The sequence below is a fragment of the Crocodylus siamensis genome, chromosome 4, assembly GCF_052110815.1.
Source record: "Crocodylus siamensis isolate JL-2025a chromosome 4, ASM5211081v1, whole genome shotgun sequence".
Lineage (NCBI taxonomy): Eukaryota > Metazoa > Chordata > Crocodylia > Crocodylidae > Crocodylus > Crocodylus siamensis.
In genome coordinates, this window is record NC_143398.1 from 75,267,922 (window position 1) to 75,286,212 (window position 18,291).

The window sequence follows — 18,291 nt, forward strand, 5'->3', positions numbered from 1 at the left end:
TTTACGATTCCCTTATGATTAAAAGCTATTTTCCAAAAGGTGAAACACTATTACAGGTAACTCTGATACATGTGCACAGACATCTTCTGTTTCTGCTGCTGCTGACAAGTTACCCAAATCCAAATGACAGCTGACAAAAATGTCAGCTCTCAGTGCTGCTATATTATCACAGAGGAAACAACACAGTTTACAATATTTAATAATGTTACTTCGGAAAGCTGTAAACCAAGGCAAGAAATAGACTCCAGAGACACTCATTAGCAGATGGCCATCTAAAAATTGAGGGTACAGTGGATGGTATTGAGGATGGTACAGCGTAGCAGAAATTCCTCCCAGCAGGAACCTCGAGGGTACAGAGATGCACAGTAGCTGAAAACCTATAAATCCTACAGTAGTCTAAATAAAGGACAAAGGCAGGGGAAATGGGACAGAAGGAAAAATAGCAGCCAGGCACATAAAATACAGTTCTAACTGCAAAAAAGAAAAGTGGATTGGAACCAAGTAATTCCAGGACAGCTGAAATTCAAGCACCTAAAAGGGAAGCAGGAAGGAAAGAAGAGAAACAAGATTTTTAAACACTAAAATCAAATATAAAAAAATTAAACTGTATAAATGTTTTATTCCTTTATACTGCAGGAATTGTGGCACTGGCTTTAACAAGATATGGGAACACAGGTGGCTCTACCCTTGCTAGTTGGTATGGTAATTTTTCTAATCTAATCTTTTCTAACTTAATGCTTTCAAAGATAGAAAGGTGTTAGTTCTCAGAGGACAGATGAGAGAGATTGGGAGTTTCTGGATTAGTGTATTTCTGAAGGCTGTCAATCCTCAAAACGTGCTAAGAAAGCTTTCAGAAATGAAACTCCGCTTTTAAAGTCACATACCCTCATAATATGCATTTTCAAACATTTGAACACTCTTTGCTAGAGACCACATATAATAAGTTTGAGATGAAAAATATACTTTGCTTGGCAGCTCCTAAAGCTCTACCCACAACCCCATTTCAACAATTTAAGATTATTTTTAGTACTCTAAGTTACCAGGTTTGCAAATCACTGCATGTAAACAGTAATAAGATTTATGAAAACATTGAGCTTACTTTTTTTAAAGAAACAATGAATAAAATAATCAAATCTCTATATCTAGCATAGATTTTCCAGTGAGCTCTTTCATACTGCCCAAGATTTTCAACCTCATTTAGAAGAATCAGAATGATTGTTCCTGCCTATCTACCCAGGAAAGACCTCTTGAAAAGTATATTTCTTTCAAGAAAAACTCTAGCTACCTATTGAAGAAGTATTTAGTAAAGACCACAACATGTGAAACCATCAAGATACTGGCCAAACTCTTCTTTTTCATGTATGTCATCCTTATTGTATCCCTGCTCTATATAACACTGTCTGCACTTTAAATACTAACACGCTTCTGTAATACCACATCTCTATTGCATCCACCAAACTCATCATTATGCATCAGCAAATGCACCATACAAATCCATTTTGGCAAAATCTGGGCAGCTTTTTAAATTAACTCAGAAAGGGATAGTAAGGATATACACTTAGAAAGCCCCACCTGCATTTTAAATGATGCACTATGAGATACCTTACTTGAGACGGAGCTGACAGACAAGAGAACTGGCCGCACATGTTATATGATTATCGGCAGAAGGTCTAGCACATACTGCAAAACAGTATAAAACTTGTCACAATGTAATAACTATGCAATGACTTGAAGGAAACAGTAATGGAGATGCACTATTAGAATGCAGTTACTAATTTCATATTAAACACCTAAAAGGCATACAAAACACTATAATGCTTGGTTCCAAAATGATACCTTTTATTAGACCAACTGGGAAATCACAAGAGAGTTGTCCTTTTCTGCAAGCTTTTTTTTTTTTTTTTTGGCAGAAAAAGGACAACTCTCTTGCGATTTCCCAGTTGGTCTAATAAAAGGTATCATTTTGGAACCAAGAATTCTACTGTTTTGTATGCCTTCTGGTCTCAGACCAACACAGCTACCAAGTACACAAACCTTGCATTTGGACAGAGACCACGTTACTAACCCAGAGACCCAAGTTACAGTATGGATAAGCCAAAATTATTAGGCACTTTAAAGCAAGGACCCCATCACCTTTCTTGCCTCTAAAATATACTGAATTTTATCATTTCTAATTCTGAATAAGGTAATAGATGTGCAGTGTGGATGTAATTGAACTAATGCCCCTACAATCTTAAAAATAAAGCTTCAATTTAGAATGAACAGGTAGGGCCCTTAGAAGTGCCAGTGTGGCCTACTTACCAAGTATTGGCTCAATCCAAACCCTGCTTGCTGGTGTGTAGCACTGCTCTCCAGTACTTCCAGTCATACCTAGAAAATAGGAGTCAATCGGTGGTGATAGACAGTTGTGTATCATCACCAAGGGGTCTGAAGTACGGTGTTCCTTAAAAATCTATCCTGCTTCCCATGCTATTCAGCCTATCTACAGTACAAAGCTCCTTCGCTACTGCATCATCTGTATCAATCTAGCTGTGCATCTTTAGTAAAGTCAGCAACACTTCCAAGCACCAGGCCAAAAAAGGAGGCAGGCAGGTTGCTGACTTGTGTCCTAAAACAACAGTTCAGTAACACTGCATACCATATGCAAAGCAGACACACCTATTAAAATAGTCCTCCACCTGCTTAAAAAAAAAGAGAGATACTAATAAACTGGCAGAATTTTTGACACGCACATTGAAGCTACCTTTCTCACCCTGAAGTTTTCCACTGAGATCATCACTCCACGAACAAAACAGCTATGTGTTTAGCTAGATCAGTTAGGCTGACCATTAGGTAAAACGGACACTGCGCCCAACAAATACAGACTTGAAGGATTTGAGATCAACGCTTTCCTCTCACTTGAAAACCTACTGAAAGCCAAATCTCTAGTAAATAAGTGACAACCTCATTCTGGCTAATACTGTACAATTTTCAAGAAATGTTTAAGTGCAGCCTCAAATAGGATGCACTGGAATACCCCAATCTGGGGGAAAATACAAAGATAGTAGTTTGAAACAACTTCACAAACTTTACCATATCCATTCTATCATCTCTACAACCTGAAGCAACCAAGGGCACAAGACCTGAACAGTACAAACTAGATAAAAGCATGACAGATTCCCTCAAAGGGATAGTTGGTGCTTCTGCTACTTATCTTTTCTTAACTTATCAATAGAATCTTATGAGAGTGCTTCCACCACTTGGCAGTCAATCAAACTGTAAATCCAAACTGCACACTAAGGAAGCTGATCATCTGCACAGATCAACATGATAAAAAAGCTCAGGATCAGCAGCAACCCAAGTAATTTGGTGAGTGTTCCATCTTTCTGAGGAAGTTCATACATATATCAATCAACAGCTATGACAGCCAGTGTGTCTCAAAACACGAACTGTCAACCAATACGAATCGCAACTCCCTTAAAGAAGTATCTCAAAATACAATTCAGTTTTATCCTTGCAAGGGTCTACAGAAGAGGTTAAACCACGTCAAGAGCAGAAACTGGATAAAGTTTCTCTCAGTGCTATATTTCAATCATTTTTCGTCAAAAGAAAAAATCACAAGCAGTGATATTTCTGTGGTGCTCTCTACTCCATGCTCTAACCCCAAATCTATCCCCCAGTGGTCAAGGATCCTACATAGTGCACGGCTGCCTTATGAACAGATTAGGTTATAGTCTTTCTTAAACAAAATGAGAGAGACTAGAAATGGGTGAACTGTCACCATTATCCATTTCCTTCGAATGACCTTTTCACAGCTAGGTCTCAAGGCTTGTACTACACAATTAGGATGTCAAAAACCAGACAAATCAAACATTTCCTCTCTGATGCTTGGTGTTGCTTTGACTTTAAAAATCTCTTCCCTCTGGTCATTTCTTCAATTGATCTTCCTTCAAGTCCTCTCATTCTATGTCCTCCAGAAGCTATTCTTTTCTCTTCTCATTTTATACTTTCTATTGTGATCTCTGCTCAACTACCATATTACTCTGATGAAACATTCATCATGAAACTTCTCCGTTCAATGCAGCTTACCAGATATTTTATGCCACACCATAAATTTGAACATACCTTTCATAAAACTGAATTTCTGATCATCCTTGTATGACCTACATTCTCTTTTCTGTTACTATGAACAGTCTTTTCCCCCCCGTCACTCAGACTTGTAACTGAAAATCAGGCTAAAGGATCTGGAAACAAGCTATAATTTTTTTGATTAATGTTCCATTCATCTGTTGCCCACATTATGATTATGAAGAGTTAACTCAAAAAGAGGTTAGACAGGGTAGCAAGTAAGCAGATAAAAGTTTTAGATAGCTAAATCAACTATATTTGAACACCAGTGCAGAAAATGCATCTGCTTTGACTTCTATTTCCAAAACAGAGAGAGCAAGTCAAACCAGTTTGATCAGAGGCAGGGACAGAGGCAGCATGGAGTTTTATTAAAAAAAAAAAAAAGAGACTTGCTTCCTAAAAGGTGGAGACTGCTGAAAATCAGACTGATGAGCAAGAAAGATATAAATATCTAAAATTGGCTCTTAGGGTGACGAAAAACTGCTCTTGCAATTAGTCTCTTGGCTCTGAAAAGGCTATTTGGGTCACTACAGTCACTACTCTCCAAGGCTCTGAACAGGAAGATTTGTAGGACCTGAATTCAGTCATGACTGAGTAAGTGTGAGAACCCAGTATAAACAGAAGAATCATTAAACTGCAGTTCAGAATAGGTGATGGCAAGAAAGAAGCAATCAGACACATCTAATGATATAGATCTATTGTATCTACTGCAACTTACCCAACACAGAAGCTACACCCTTTTAGTACTACCAAATTTAACATTTCTTTCATATCCTTTTCTAAGGTCCAGTCTTTCTTTTCTGTCCATAGAGCTAAGCAACATTCAGAGACTAACCTCCATCTCCTTATCTCTCATCTATGATGTCCATACAACCTCATCACTCTCCAGTTTCCCTAGTATCCAATGTGGCAAGAGGAACCTGTCTGTACAACTTACAAGTTCTGCTTGACACTATGAAATCATCAGTAAGAAAACTGCCTTACCACTGAACACCATTGTGCCGTATAGTTATGCAAGGATTTGAAGTGGTAATTTTGGCAATACTGAGGATAACCTACCTGCAAATGCAGGAGACAGGACCTGATGGTCCAGGAGGCCCCTTCCAGGCCTATGTTTCTCATATTCAAGTGTACCACCTACACTGAGAAAAAGTCAACCTTAGCCACCCACTGACTCAATTTTTCCCATGACTAGTTCCAGTTTTCTTCCTCATCATCAAGCTGACAGCTGATGGATAGCTGATGACTATTTCAAAAACAAACACTGAAATATTTGATTTTATAGCAGTCTTCACATACACTATGTCACCTGAGGCTCTGCTCTGTATATTAAGTTCGTGCTATAATGCCCTTTGCGTACTACCATAGTTTTAGGTGTTTTATATGCTTCTTCAATTAATCATTCTTCCCCCCACCCCTTGTGGCATTTAACTGTTAAATATAATCTTGTTAACTCAAGCAATGAATTAACATTTTTATTTTTGGAAATGGTTTTAATGATTACCATATTTAACCAAATCCAAGTCAACTTTGAATTAAAGACAACCCTCCTCCCCTCATAATTAGACTCTATATGTGGGAAATTATAAATGTATTATGATTTTCCATGTAGGGAATCTAATTAATTGAAGATCATCTTGAATCCCTTCACCCCCCACTGCTGTTGCGGGAAAACTACTGATGGGGTGGGGGAGGAAGAAATCAAACTGTTGCCTCTTGTTCTCCCGTGCTTGTACCCTTCTCCCCTATGCCTGTCCCTGGCACCATGTGCCCCCTTACCACCTACAACACCATGCATTGGCCTGGCTTCCCACTCCCTGCCTTCCCTACCCCTAGTTCCCTTCTGCAGCCTGGCCCCAAACCCCTTGCCCCTTCTGTTTGCCCTGCCCCTCCAACCCCTGCCCCCCACAGACTTACTTGTATCCAGCTGCTGGGGCTGCTCCCACCACCCTACCCAGCCAAGTGCACAAGGCACAACCCCTGCCTCCAATCACCCCAATCAGCTCCTTGCAGACCGGAAGGCTGCCAACCTGCAAGAAGAAACCCACAGTTTTCTTCTCCAAAGAGGAAGATCCACATTTTTCTGCAGCAGAAAGAAAACCTGCATCCCTTGTAAACTTGCATGCTGCTAGGGCAAGTTAGGAAATGCAAGACATATCGTAACCCTACCTCTGTTCCTGTGCCTGCCTCAACACCCCTACTCCCCACTGTAGCCTGCTTCACCCCACACTTCCTCATTCCCTGAACATACCCCCTTAACCTTCAGCTACAGCTCTGCTCCTTTACAGCAGTCAGAAACAGTAGTGGCCCCCACTTAGCTGGGCCAGGGAGAAGCAGCATCAGCTCCCAGCCAGGCCTGGTTGGGACTGGAGGACCCAGGACAGATGGTAAGGTGAGGAGGCAGCTGAGGGAGGGGAGCACGGGATGGAATTGGGGGGGAAGGAGGCAGGCAAGCAGAGGCACAGCGGGGGCAAGGATCGCTCATTTCCCTGGACAACATCTGTCCAAACTTCCTTGGACATTTTTTTTTAAAAAGCAGACAAGACTCCAGAAAAACCTGCAGCCAAGACCCCTGAGAAGACTCCAGCCAAGAGCCTTTCAAAAAGTCTAGCAAAGTCACCTCAAAGAAGTCCTTCCAAATCGATGATTGCTATTTACAATATAAATACATTAAGGTAGCTATATTACTCATCAATAATTGATCAAGTACAAAATTCTGGGGTATTTTTGGTGAAAACAGGGTATCTGGACTTGGTTCAGGAACCAATCCCCCATTTATAACATTGTTTCTTATGAGAAAGTTGGTTCCGAGTTACAACGTTTTGACTTAAGACATGGTTTTCACGAACCAATTGTGTCGTAAGTCTGGGGACTGCCTGTACTAGAATCCCTCAGCTCCCTCCCCCTTCCTGACTGGAAGCAAAAAACCTCATCTTGGATTCAACTAAATATGGTACATACATACCTTCTACACAGATGGGTACAGGACAGCACTTTATTATTAAAACGAATAATCTAATTTCTGTATTTTATCATACAAATTTAATCTATGCACTGACAACTATGCATGGTACTAGATCAGTCCATGAGAAAGCATATTTTTATCACAAACACTAATTTTTGCAACATCAAAGAACCTACTGCCATTTTGCAAAGTTTGGTTTACATCAGTCCCAGTGCTATATAAAGCATAGAAAAATAAACAGAATAAATGTTTTAAAAACTGGTCTTATTAAATGCCATCTTGTGCTATTTTGCCCTCTCTCTGGATTTCAATTTAAGATACACAAGGAGAAAGAATCTGCTGGCTGCAGAAGCCTCTCTAGACTTTAAATGATGTCTTGCTGAAAACCTCATCACATTCTACTTACAAAGATTTGTTAATACCCACACAGACAGTTTTACAGGATTCATTAGTGCTTTATTAAAATGTAAATTTAAAGTTAATGAATTACTTGAAAAGGTACATGAAGTTTCTTGCTTACAATTATAAGTCACCACATACAGGACACTTGAGAAAATTAAAAAAATGAAATGCTAAGCAAAGTACCTGTGGATACTTTCTATTCCTCTCTGTTCCATCCATCCACTGCTTACCACCGCACACCTTAAACTTAATTCTATCACTAAAAGGTACACAATTTCTAATATGGCCTTCCTTGACACTAAGTTACAACCAATAAGGCAAAATAGTGAAATGTTAGGATAGTTTTATAAAACAGGAACATGCAGAAGAAACAACAGAAGACCATCATGTTTCTTCCTGTTTTCTATCACACAAGACCCTTTTCAGTTCTCCAATTCCAGCTTTCCATAACAAGTTGTGTATACTTAGACACCTTTTAAGAATTCCCATTTTAAATACATACTTGGGATGACTTTAATTCACGCTGTAGCCATGAATTATGAAACAGTATTACTTTTTAGGCTGTTACCTTAAAACATATAGTTATTTAATGAATGCCTGGACAACTAAGCCAAGCTAAACATCCAAGGACTTAAAAAGCTGTAGAATTTCCTAGCTGGAGGTCTTAACTGGCACATGGAAGCCTCTTTTTACTAATTCACCTTTCATGGCATTTTCAGACTGTGTGGACCAGTGGAAGAGATGGAGAATACAACCAATGCTTCTCTCCCAAACTAAGGAACCAAGTACCACTCATCTTAGAAGTTGGTACTACACACTGAAAGGTTTGAAGGTCAAGAGGTACATTTTATGCCCACATCAATCCGTATGTCAAAACTATCATGTGTCACAAGCCTATGAAGGCTGTTCAAATGTCTGAGTAGTAAGTTTTAAAGTGTATTACAGAAGCTTTGTAACAGTTCTGAGCTCTGCTTGCCAGCAATTTCCCTGCCAGTTTCCTCCTACCCCCACATACCAAATGTAACAGCTACATGGAAATGGAAGAGCACAAGAAACTGGCAGGGGAGCTCCCATGACAAGTGTAGCTCTGATCCTGAGCCAGCCCTTGGTTTTAGCAGATTTTGTGGCTCACCACCTCTTCAGTAAGAAACCATGGGAAAGTTCATTGGCCAAAACTGCCACCAGCTGCCATTCCAAGCCAGGGAGAGCCAAGAAAGAATAGATGTGGGAATTATAGGCATTTGTACACAGATGTGACATTTAAATGCTTATATAACAGAAAACCTAGAAAATGTGAACCCATTAAAAGTTCTCTTGCAAAACAGTATGTTGCTATCTTTAACAAGATTTAATTAAAAAAACCAACAGCACAAGCTGTTTCACACTAAATGCAAGATTTACATCGTAAATAAGTGACAAAGATGAAATACTGACCTTGACACACTAGTCTGGATATACAGGTCTTAAATCATCACTACAAAAAACAGAGCCATTGTATTTCTCAACTCTTTCTTGTGGTCTATGACCATTTAAAATTACTCCTAAATTCACTCTTTCCAAAACTGTAACTCACTTCTCAGAAACAACCACCACCACCAAATTTAATGCTAGTAACAAAGCATAAAAGGATCCAATCTAGGATTCTCCCAGGACGTTTGTAATCTCACTGGAGCAGGTAGAAAGTCCACAATCAAGAGCCAATGTAGACTGTAGCAGAATAGGACCAAATTCCAAATATCTGCAGAGGCATTATTTTATTCTTATTCCCCATAAGCCACAATTGTACCTTGTTGCTGAAAATACTTGACAAAGGCAAATTACTCAAGAGATGAATTTTTCCCTCTCATTGTAAAGTCTTGGAACTCAGCTCAAGGGGCTCAACGGACACTCAGTCACTCAGGTGCATAGATTCATAGATGTAGGGTCGGAAGGGACCTTGTAGATCATCTAGTCCAACCCCCTGCCATGGGCAGGAGAGAAAACTGGGCTCAAATGACCCCAGCTAGGTAAATACTGGGCCTCCTCTTAAAGGCCCCCAGGGTAGGAGCCAGCACCACTTCCCCCGGAAGTTGGTTCCAGATCCTAGCCACCCTGACTGTGAAGTAGCGTCTCCTGATGTCTAGTCTAAACCTACTCTCTAGCAACTTATGGCCGTTATTCCTTGTTACTCCGGGAGGCGCTCAGGGGAACAAGGTCTCTCCCAAACCCCGCTGGTCCCCTCTTAGTAAGTTTATAGATGGCCACCAGGTCCCCCCTCAGCCTTCTCTTGCAAAGGCTGAACAGGTTAAGGTCCCATAGCCTCTTCATAGGGTCTGCCCTGCTGTCCCCGAAATCATGCGAGTGGCCCTCCTTTGGACCCTCTCCATGTTGTCCACATCCCTCCTGAAGTGTGACACCCAGAACTGGACACAGTACTCCAGCTGCAGCCTGACCAGTGTCTCATAGAGGGGGAGGATCACCTCCTTGGCCCTGCTTGGGATGCATCTGTGGATGCATGACAGGTGCAGTTAGCTCTACTAACCGTGTTCTCACATTGTTGGCCCATGTTCATCTGCAGTCAATAATGACTCCAAGGTCTCTTTCTGCCACCATGCTTTTGAGAAGGGAGTTCCCCAGCCTATAGGTATGCTGCTGGTTCCTACTGCCCAAGTGCAGCACCCTGCACTTGTCAGTATTGAATCCCATCCTATTTTCATTTGCCCACCCCTGTAACCTGTCCAGGTCCTGCTGTAATCTGTCCTTCCCTTCTAGCATGCCCACCACACCCCAAATCTTGGTGTCATCTGCAAATTTAAACAGGCTGCTCTTTACCCTGTCATCCAAGTTGCTAATAAAGAAATTGAACAGTGCAGGCCCAAGGACCAAGCCCTGGGGGACTCCACAGCCCACTTTCCTCCAGGTCGAAAATGACCACTGTCTGAGTAAGACCCCTCAGCCAATTTGCAATCCATCTGACTGTGTAGGCATCAATGCCTCAGTCACCTAGTTTTTTGATGAGAATGGGGTGGGAGAAAGTGTCAAAGGCCTTCCTGAAGTCCAGAAAGACTACATCCACCACGACACCTGCGCCCAATGATTTTGTGACTTGATTGTAGAAGGCAATCAGGTTGGTCTGACAGGACCTGCCCCTAATGAACCCATGCTGATTGCCCTTGAGCATCATCCCCGCTGCTGACCCATCACAGATGTGCTCCTTGACAATCTTCTCAAAGGGTTTCCCCAGGATTGAAGTAAGGCTAACAGGCCTATAGTTGCCCGGGTCCTCCCTCTTCCCTTTTTTAAAGATGGGAACCACATGGCCCTCTTCCAGTTGTCCAGCACCTGGCCAGAGCACCACGAGTGCTCGTAAAGCCATGCCAGGGGCTCCGCAATAACCCCTGCCAATTCCCTCAAAACCTGGGATGGACAGCATCTGGACCTGCTAATCTGAACACATCCAGCCCCTCCAGAAGCTCTCTAACCCGGTCTTTCCTCCCTGACCCTAGTCTTAGCGGCGTTTCTCCCAAGTCCATCCTGACGATTAGAAAAGGGCAAATAGTGCCCATTTTGAAGAAAGGGAAGAAGGAGGAGGATCCAGGGAACTACAAACAGGTCAGCCTCCCTTCAGTCCCTGGAAAAAGTCATTGAGCAGCTCCTCAAGGAATCCATTTCCAAGCATTTGAAGGAGAAGGTGACTAGTAACAGTCAGCATGGATTCATCAAGAGCAAGTCATGTATGACCAACCTGATTGCCTCCTATGATGAAATGACTGGCTCTGTGGACACAGGAAAAGCAGTAGACATGATATACCTTGACTTCAGCATGGCTTTTGATACGGGTCTCCCACAACATTCTTACAAGTAAGCTAAGGAAGTATGGACTGGATAAATGGACCATAAGGTGGATAGAAAACTGACTAGACTGTCGAGCTCAGCGTATAGTGACCAATGGCTCAAAGTCTAGTTGGCAGCTGGTACCAAGTGGAGTGCCCCAGAGGTTGGTCCTGGGGCCAGTTTTGTTCAGTATCTTCACCAACAACCTGGAAGATGGGATAGACTACAAGTTTGCAGATGACACCAAGCTGGGGGGAGCAGCAGATACACTGGGGGGTAGGAGTGGACCAAAAAATAATCTAATAAAGTTCAATAAGTAGAAGTGCAAAGTGCTGCACTTAAGACAAAACACCTCCATGTACACCACAGTGCAGGCTGGGGATCCATTGCCTAAGGACCAGCTCTGCACAGAGACCTGGGGGTTACAGTGGAAAATAAGCTGAATATGTGCCAACAGTGTGTGTCACCAGCAGATCAAAAGAAGTGATTATTCCCTTCTATTCAGCACTGGTGAGTCCGCATCTGGAATATTGTGTTCAGTTTTGCCCCCATCCCTTTCCCTCCCACTACAGAAAGGATGTGGACAAGTTGGAGAGAGTCCAGCGGGTACAACAAAAATGGTCAGAGGTCTTAGGACAAGAAGAGGCTGAGGGAATGGGGCTTATTTAGTCTAGGAAAGAGAAGACTGAGGGATGATGTAATAATAGCCTTCAGACTATCTGAAGGGAGATCCAAAGAGGATGGAATTAAACTGGTTCTCAGTGGTGGCAGATCACAGATCAAGGAGCGATAGTCTTAAGTTGCAGTAAGGGAAATTTAGGTTGGATATTAGGAAAAAAAAAACTTTCACTAGGAGGGTAATGAAGCACTGGAACAGGTTACCCAGAGAGGTTGTGAAAACTCTACCCTTGGAGGTTTTTAAGACCCAGGTAGACAAAGCCTTGGCTGAGATGATCTAGTTGGAGATGGGCCTGGTTTAAGCAAGGGGTTGGACCAGACCTCCTGAGGCCCTTTCCAACCCTAATTTTCTATGATTCTATAATTTACTATTTCTCTAATCAATCCAGCTAGCCAAGCACTAGATTTCCTCTTCCCTGGCTAAAAGTTGACTTCTACTTGCTCTCAAACCCAGTTACCTAGTTCATAGGGAAATACACATGAGATCTCTCTTCACAGGTGAAAAGCTATAGAGCAAGACTGTTACATACAAATCATGACAAGATAGAGAGGAAGAAATAAAATGTAAGGTGGCCAACTCAAGGGAAGTGGTGAATTTGACAGAAAATTACTCAAGATTTACAAGATTTGTTTTTAAAGAGAACAATCTGTCTCTCTTTTTTTTAAAGCACAAAGCCTTAAAGAACCAGCCTATATCAAATTAGAAAGATGAATCAAGAATTTTCATATAAAATTACCACCAAACCGGGGAGGAATGCAGGGCATTTGTTTTTTTCCCCAAACTCAAGAGACAGGACTCCAAAAAAGAATCTCTCTAATGATTCAAATTCATGGTAATTTCTCCAAGATCATCTTGTACCCTTTTTCATAGCAGTCACCACTGGGGTAGTTAGCTACCATGCTGTATTCCACCCAGGTCTAATAATAGCTGTGATGACACTCTGTACTACAAATCTAACAGAAAGGGACATGGAAAAAAACCCGAACTGCTATCCTCTTTGTAGGAAAAGGAGCATGCTAACCAACAGTTAGATATTTAAAAGAAGCTTATGTACGAAAAACCTACAAGGCAATTCAGTCTGAAAGGAAAGTTTCTCTACTATGGACATAACTGTCCTCCAACTTAGATCAGTTCACTATAAGATGCCACTTCTATTTCATTATCCAAAGAGCAAAGGGGAAGCAGTACTCTAATGATAAAAATCAACATTGCAAATTTGACCAGATAGGGAATCTAGAGTTGCCAGGTCCTAACCCTGGATATAGCTTCAGCCCACAATCAGGGTACACTTGAAAAAGGTATTATATACATCTCTTTTTCCCCGTACCACATATCCCAACCATGGTCTGAGGAAAAAGAAGAAATGGCATCACCTAACTGGCAAAGCAGTCAAGAAGATTCCCCCCCCACCGCACGCACGCACGCGCACGCACAGTAGTACATAAGTACAAGACATAATGCATAAATTATTACTGCAGTTTGCTTGAGGAGTCTACCTTAAAAAAAAAAAAGACTATTTATGAAAGCCATGTGCTCCTGGTGGCCTAATGACAGTTTATCAGCAAAATATACATACATTTTTAAAGATAGGAGGAAAAGGTCTTACTCTGCTATATCAAGATATCCACAGGAAGCAGCTGCATGTAGAGGTATCCAGCCTTCATTATCTGGTTGATTAATATTTGCTCCATTTTCCACAAGAAATTTCACCATATCTACGTTATCATCTATGCAAGCCTACAAATAAAAGAAACACGAGTTATGAAGTCACATTTTCTTCAATTTAATCTTTCTTGGAAACATGTTCAGAAAAAAGTACCAAAGTTTTTAACTGGGGGAATCTTTAGAAGTTGTAGATTCCTTGTCAAGAAAAATCCCTGAAAGCCATACAACAGAAACAGTGAATACTGTTTAGCAAAGCTAATACCACCTTCTCATAGATTCACAGATGCTTGCATTGGAAGGGACCTCAGTAGATCATTGAGTCCGACCCCCTGCTTTGGGCAGGAAAGAGCACTGGGGGTTAGATGACCCCAGCCAGGTGCATGTCTAGCCTCCCCCAAGGTAGGGGACAGCACACCCCCCCTCCCCGCCCCCAGTGGAAGCCCATTCCAGATTCTGAACACCCTTACCAGGAAGAAGTTCTTCCCGATATCTAAACTAAATCTGCTCTCCATAAGTTTGTGACCACTGTTCCTAGTTACTCCAAGGGTGCCCTGGTAAACAGAGCATCTTCTATACTTTGCTGCTCCTCCCCACCCCCGGTGAATTTGTAAGCAGCCACAAGATCATCTCAGTCTTTTGCAGAGGCTGAAGAAATCCAGGTCCCTCAATTTCTCCTTCTCAAACTTCATTCTACCTTTGGTCTGTTTTTCCTTCACAGCAGTAGTTACAACCAACCTGTACTAAGCAACCTCATTACAAAGTAGTTCCTTTTTATACAGTGTAACCTCATAAATCTGGTGTGGTGGGGACCAAGCACTTGCCAGAAATTTGAAAATATTGGATTTTTGAAACTGGCGCAATGGCCGGTTGCACGGGGGGGGGGGGGCAAGGGGCGCAGCTGATCCCAGAGCAGCGGCCACACATGGAGCAGTGGCATGGGGTGCTGAATGGCAGCGACAGCTGCTGCATGTTCCCCCTCTGTGTCCAGGAGGGGGGGGGGGGGGAAGCAGCAGCCGGTCCTGAAGCGGGGGGGGGGGGGGAGGGGAACGACACACGACACTGCCGGATTTTTGACAATTCCACGTTTTTGGTATCTAGATTTATAAGGTTATACTGTACTATAATATGTAGGCCCCTAACTACATTCAAACTAGGTTAATGCCTCAACCTATTTAACATGTATTAAGACTTCAAGTACTTAAAGTCCTATCCATACTACACAATAAAATAGTTTCACAGGAAAACTGGTGCCACACCTTGGTTTTTTGTTTTTTTTTTTTGGGGGGGGGGGGGTTAGATACAATGCAGAGGGAACAACAACAAAAAAGCATGGAAGAAGAAACAGTACTACCCTTTCTGCAACTGTATGGTGCTTTGACTGTAAACCGTATTTTAAGTTACTATTCTCCCTTTCTGTGTCTGGTTACTTACGCAGTTTGTAGTTTAAGAAAAAAAGAAAAAGAAAACTCATGCTTGGCTACCAAGTGCAGCGTATTGAAAGGTGAAATAAGTGGATTTCCTACTAACTTGGTTGTCCATTTAATGCTTGTATGCATTAAGCTTTGTTTGTGCTGCACAGATACACAAATACACATTTTCCAGTCCCTTTCCTTAACCATCTCCTTTCTTCCTCCATGTTCGCCTATTTTTCTCAAATGGTGTTCCGTGGATTTCCTTGCCAAGTTCCACATTGTTGCCCTTAAAAGGGCAGAGCATGATGCACAGAAAAAGCTTCTTATGACGTTAAGGACTCAAACAGTCAAACTCACAAGAACTTGTGGTGCTTAACTAGTTCAGTTCATACCGCTACATACCCCGCTTTCAACTGGCCATAAAACTGAAAGATCATCTTTGCACCTGCCTTGGGCTGTGCCAGGAAGCAGTGCACTGGAGCAAAGCATGTCCATTCTATGCACAACACTCAAACAGATGCAACATAGCCACTTTAGATTGGGACTAACTGCACATCAATAAGCTCACGCTTACTGATTCTTGAGTAGGGCCGGACAAGAAAGCTACGGTGCATCATCCGTTTTGGGGTACAGCACACAGTCTCTTGTACTGAACACGTGACCAAGGAAGTGCCTCTTCTGCCAAGCTCAAACTGCTTGGTGTCAGTTCCTTGCTAAAATACAAATATAATTGCATGTGTATATTTTCACTTTTTGGAATATTTTTAGAGATTTCAATAGTGAACATTACCAAATGTTTTAATTGAACTTCAAAGGAGCGTACTTTGCGACACAGACTGCACATACTTCCAAATGGGGTTCTTCATGAGGTTCTGCAGTTGGTTTCCTGCATTTGTTTATCCACTGAGAAGAGACAACACTTGCAATGAAAGGGAACTGTGTTGCTGCCCCATTAACCCAGTTTCAGAAAGGTGCACCCAGCCAAAAACAGAGCAGCAGGAAGTTACTCTTCCCCAACTCCATTAGCTGGAGATAAGTATGAACTTAAGGCTTTGTTTAAGCTGAAAACAGAAACCTTTAAACCACCTGAACTACTGGTTTCGCGATTTAAATTAAAAATTAAACTAATGTTAACCCTGATTTTTCCAGGTCTGTTACTGCTAAACTGCAGTTAGTACCAGTGCAGCTAAATATATTTCTGACATGATTCTATTTTCTCATGTAGACTAGAACTATATAAGGCTGCTTAAAAGCCAATTTTAAAATGCAACAAGACTCTACCCCAGGGGTAAGCAACCCCCACCATGCGTGCCAGAGTGTGGTGCACAAAGGCATTTTGCTTGGCACATGTGCCTTGGGGCAGACAGCAGGGAAGGGGCCAGGACTGTACTACCACAACAAGGATCAGGTCCCCCACGGTTCTCCTGCTGTTCATCCCTGGCATGTCAACATCTTATGAGATGAGGTTGTGGGCATTTCCAGCATTCTGCCCGAAAACATTGCTGACCTTGGCTCTAGCCCCCTTTCAGCACTTTTTAATTGCCCTTCTTAACCATTTATTCATTAAACAAATACTCATATTTACATCCTCTCCCTAAATAAGCTACCCTTCTGGCAAAAAGTTCATATACTCCAAGGGAGTGCTTTATCTTCAAGTTTATTCTTATGTATTTTCAACACAAGAACTGTCATTTACTGGGTCAGACCATAGGTCCATTTTACCCAGTATCCGGTGTCAGTGGAAGAGAGTGAAACCTAAAGGGGGAGCAAACAGGATAAGACCAGGGTTTTTCCCTCTCTCACTTGCAGCCTCCAGCACTTAAGGTCTAGGGAGTCTCGATTCAGAGGTTGTACCTCTACATCCATGTTCAATAGCTACTTTCAAGAATTTGTCCCATTCTTTTTTAAATTTAGTTAAACTACCAGCTTCCACAACATCTTGTGGCAATGAGTTCCACACTTTAAACTGCATGTGGTGTGAAAAAGCTTCCTTTTAAGTTTTAAACTTAAGTCTTGATAAGTTTACTGTTTATCGTTTCACCTGGGGAACCCCACTGTTTTTTGTTTCCATCCTGAAAATTGACCCTTTATTTATACTTACTGTTTTCTATCTTTAAGTCAATTTCTAATCCATGAGTGGATGTCCCCAGGATTCCCATGACTACCTAAATTTTGTTAAGAGCCTCTAATGGGGGTGGACCTTGTTAAAGGCTTTTGGAAACTGTGGATATACTCTCTCAACTCAATCACACTGGTGACTGACTGCTTAGTGCTTACTGACACCCTCCAAAAACTCTAATAGGTTGGTCAGGCACAATTTCCCTTTGACAAAACTATGCTGATTCCTCCCCAGCATGGCATGTTTATCTGTGTGCTGAGCAATTTTTATTATTATTGTTTTCACCAATTTTCCAGGAACAGAAATTAGGCTTACCAGCCTGTAGTTCTCTGAATCTACTGTAGAGCTTTTTAAATGTGGGAGTCACACTGGCAACCCTCCAGTCCTTTGATACTAAGGCTGTTTTTAGTAATAGGTTAGGAGTTCAAGGTTAAACACATCCTGTTACAGGGTCCAGTGCAATACTTAAGCCGTATAGGTATGGTCCTGAATGAGAAAACCCTATCTTTCTTTCTTTGTAGAGTGCTGATCAACTTGTCACTCAAGTAAGAAAATTAAATGGGAACAATTATTAATGATTTAAGTGACGGGAAAAATCTAAGAAATAGTGAAGCTGTGTTTAATAGAAGGTGGAATTTACTACACTGCATATATGCAGTACATTTCTGCCTGTTTTTCTGACAAATTTGACCAGACCATTTTTTGTCCAAATGTATATTGTAAGATCTAGAGAGGAAAAGAAAAGAATTCTTCTTCTGTTAAGCTACTATAGTGCTTTAATCAGAAACAGAAAAGGTTAACTACAGAACTTTTCATGCCCCCACAAATGGCTTTTGCACTTAATAGATGTGCAAACTGTCTCCAGAAAAGCATAGTCTGTGGGGAAAATGGGTATTTTAAAAGGTACTGTATTGTCACAAAGTGAAGGGAATTTTGTAGAACTAGCTGTCGACAAAACAATTCCCTTGAATGTTTTTAAAATACACATAAGAGAAACTGGCAACAAATGTCCGTAAAAATATTGTTGCTAAGAGAATCAAAGCTTACACATGCAGCACAGTAAAAGCATATGACTAACCGGCTTAAAATATTTGACCAAATTAGGTCAGTTTATTGTGCCATATATGGC

General features: G+C 41.5%; 1 protein-coding gene across 4 annotated transcripts in view; it reads right to left on the reverse strand.

Moving 5' to 3' along the window:
• The window catches only part of PPP1R12A (protein phosphatase 1 regulatory subunit 12A), a 194,812-nt gene that overhangs the window by 122,551 nt on the left and 53,970 nt on the right, over positions 1-18,291 (reverse strand). For all 4 annotated transcript variants that reach the window (XM_090042597.1, XM_090042594.1, XM_090042595.1 and 1 more), the window contains exon 2: positions 13,573-13,703. In XM_090042597.1, coding sequence (XP_089898723.1) covers positions 13,573-13,703 — 131 coding nt within the window. The remainder of the gene's footprint in view (positions 1-13,572; positions 13,704-18,291) is intronic.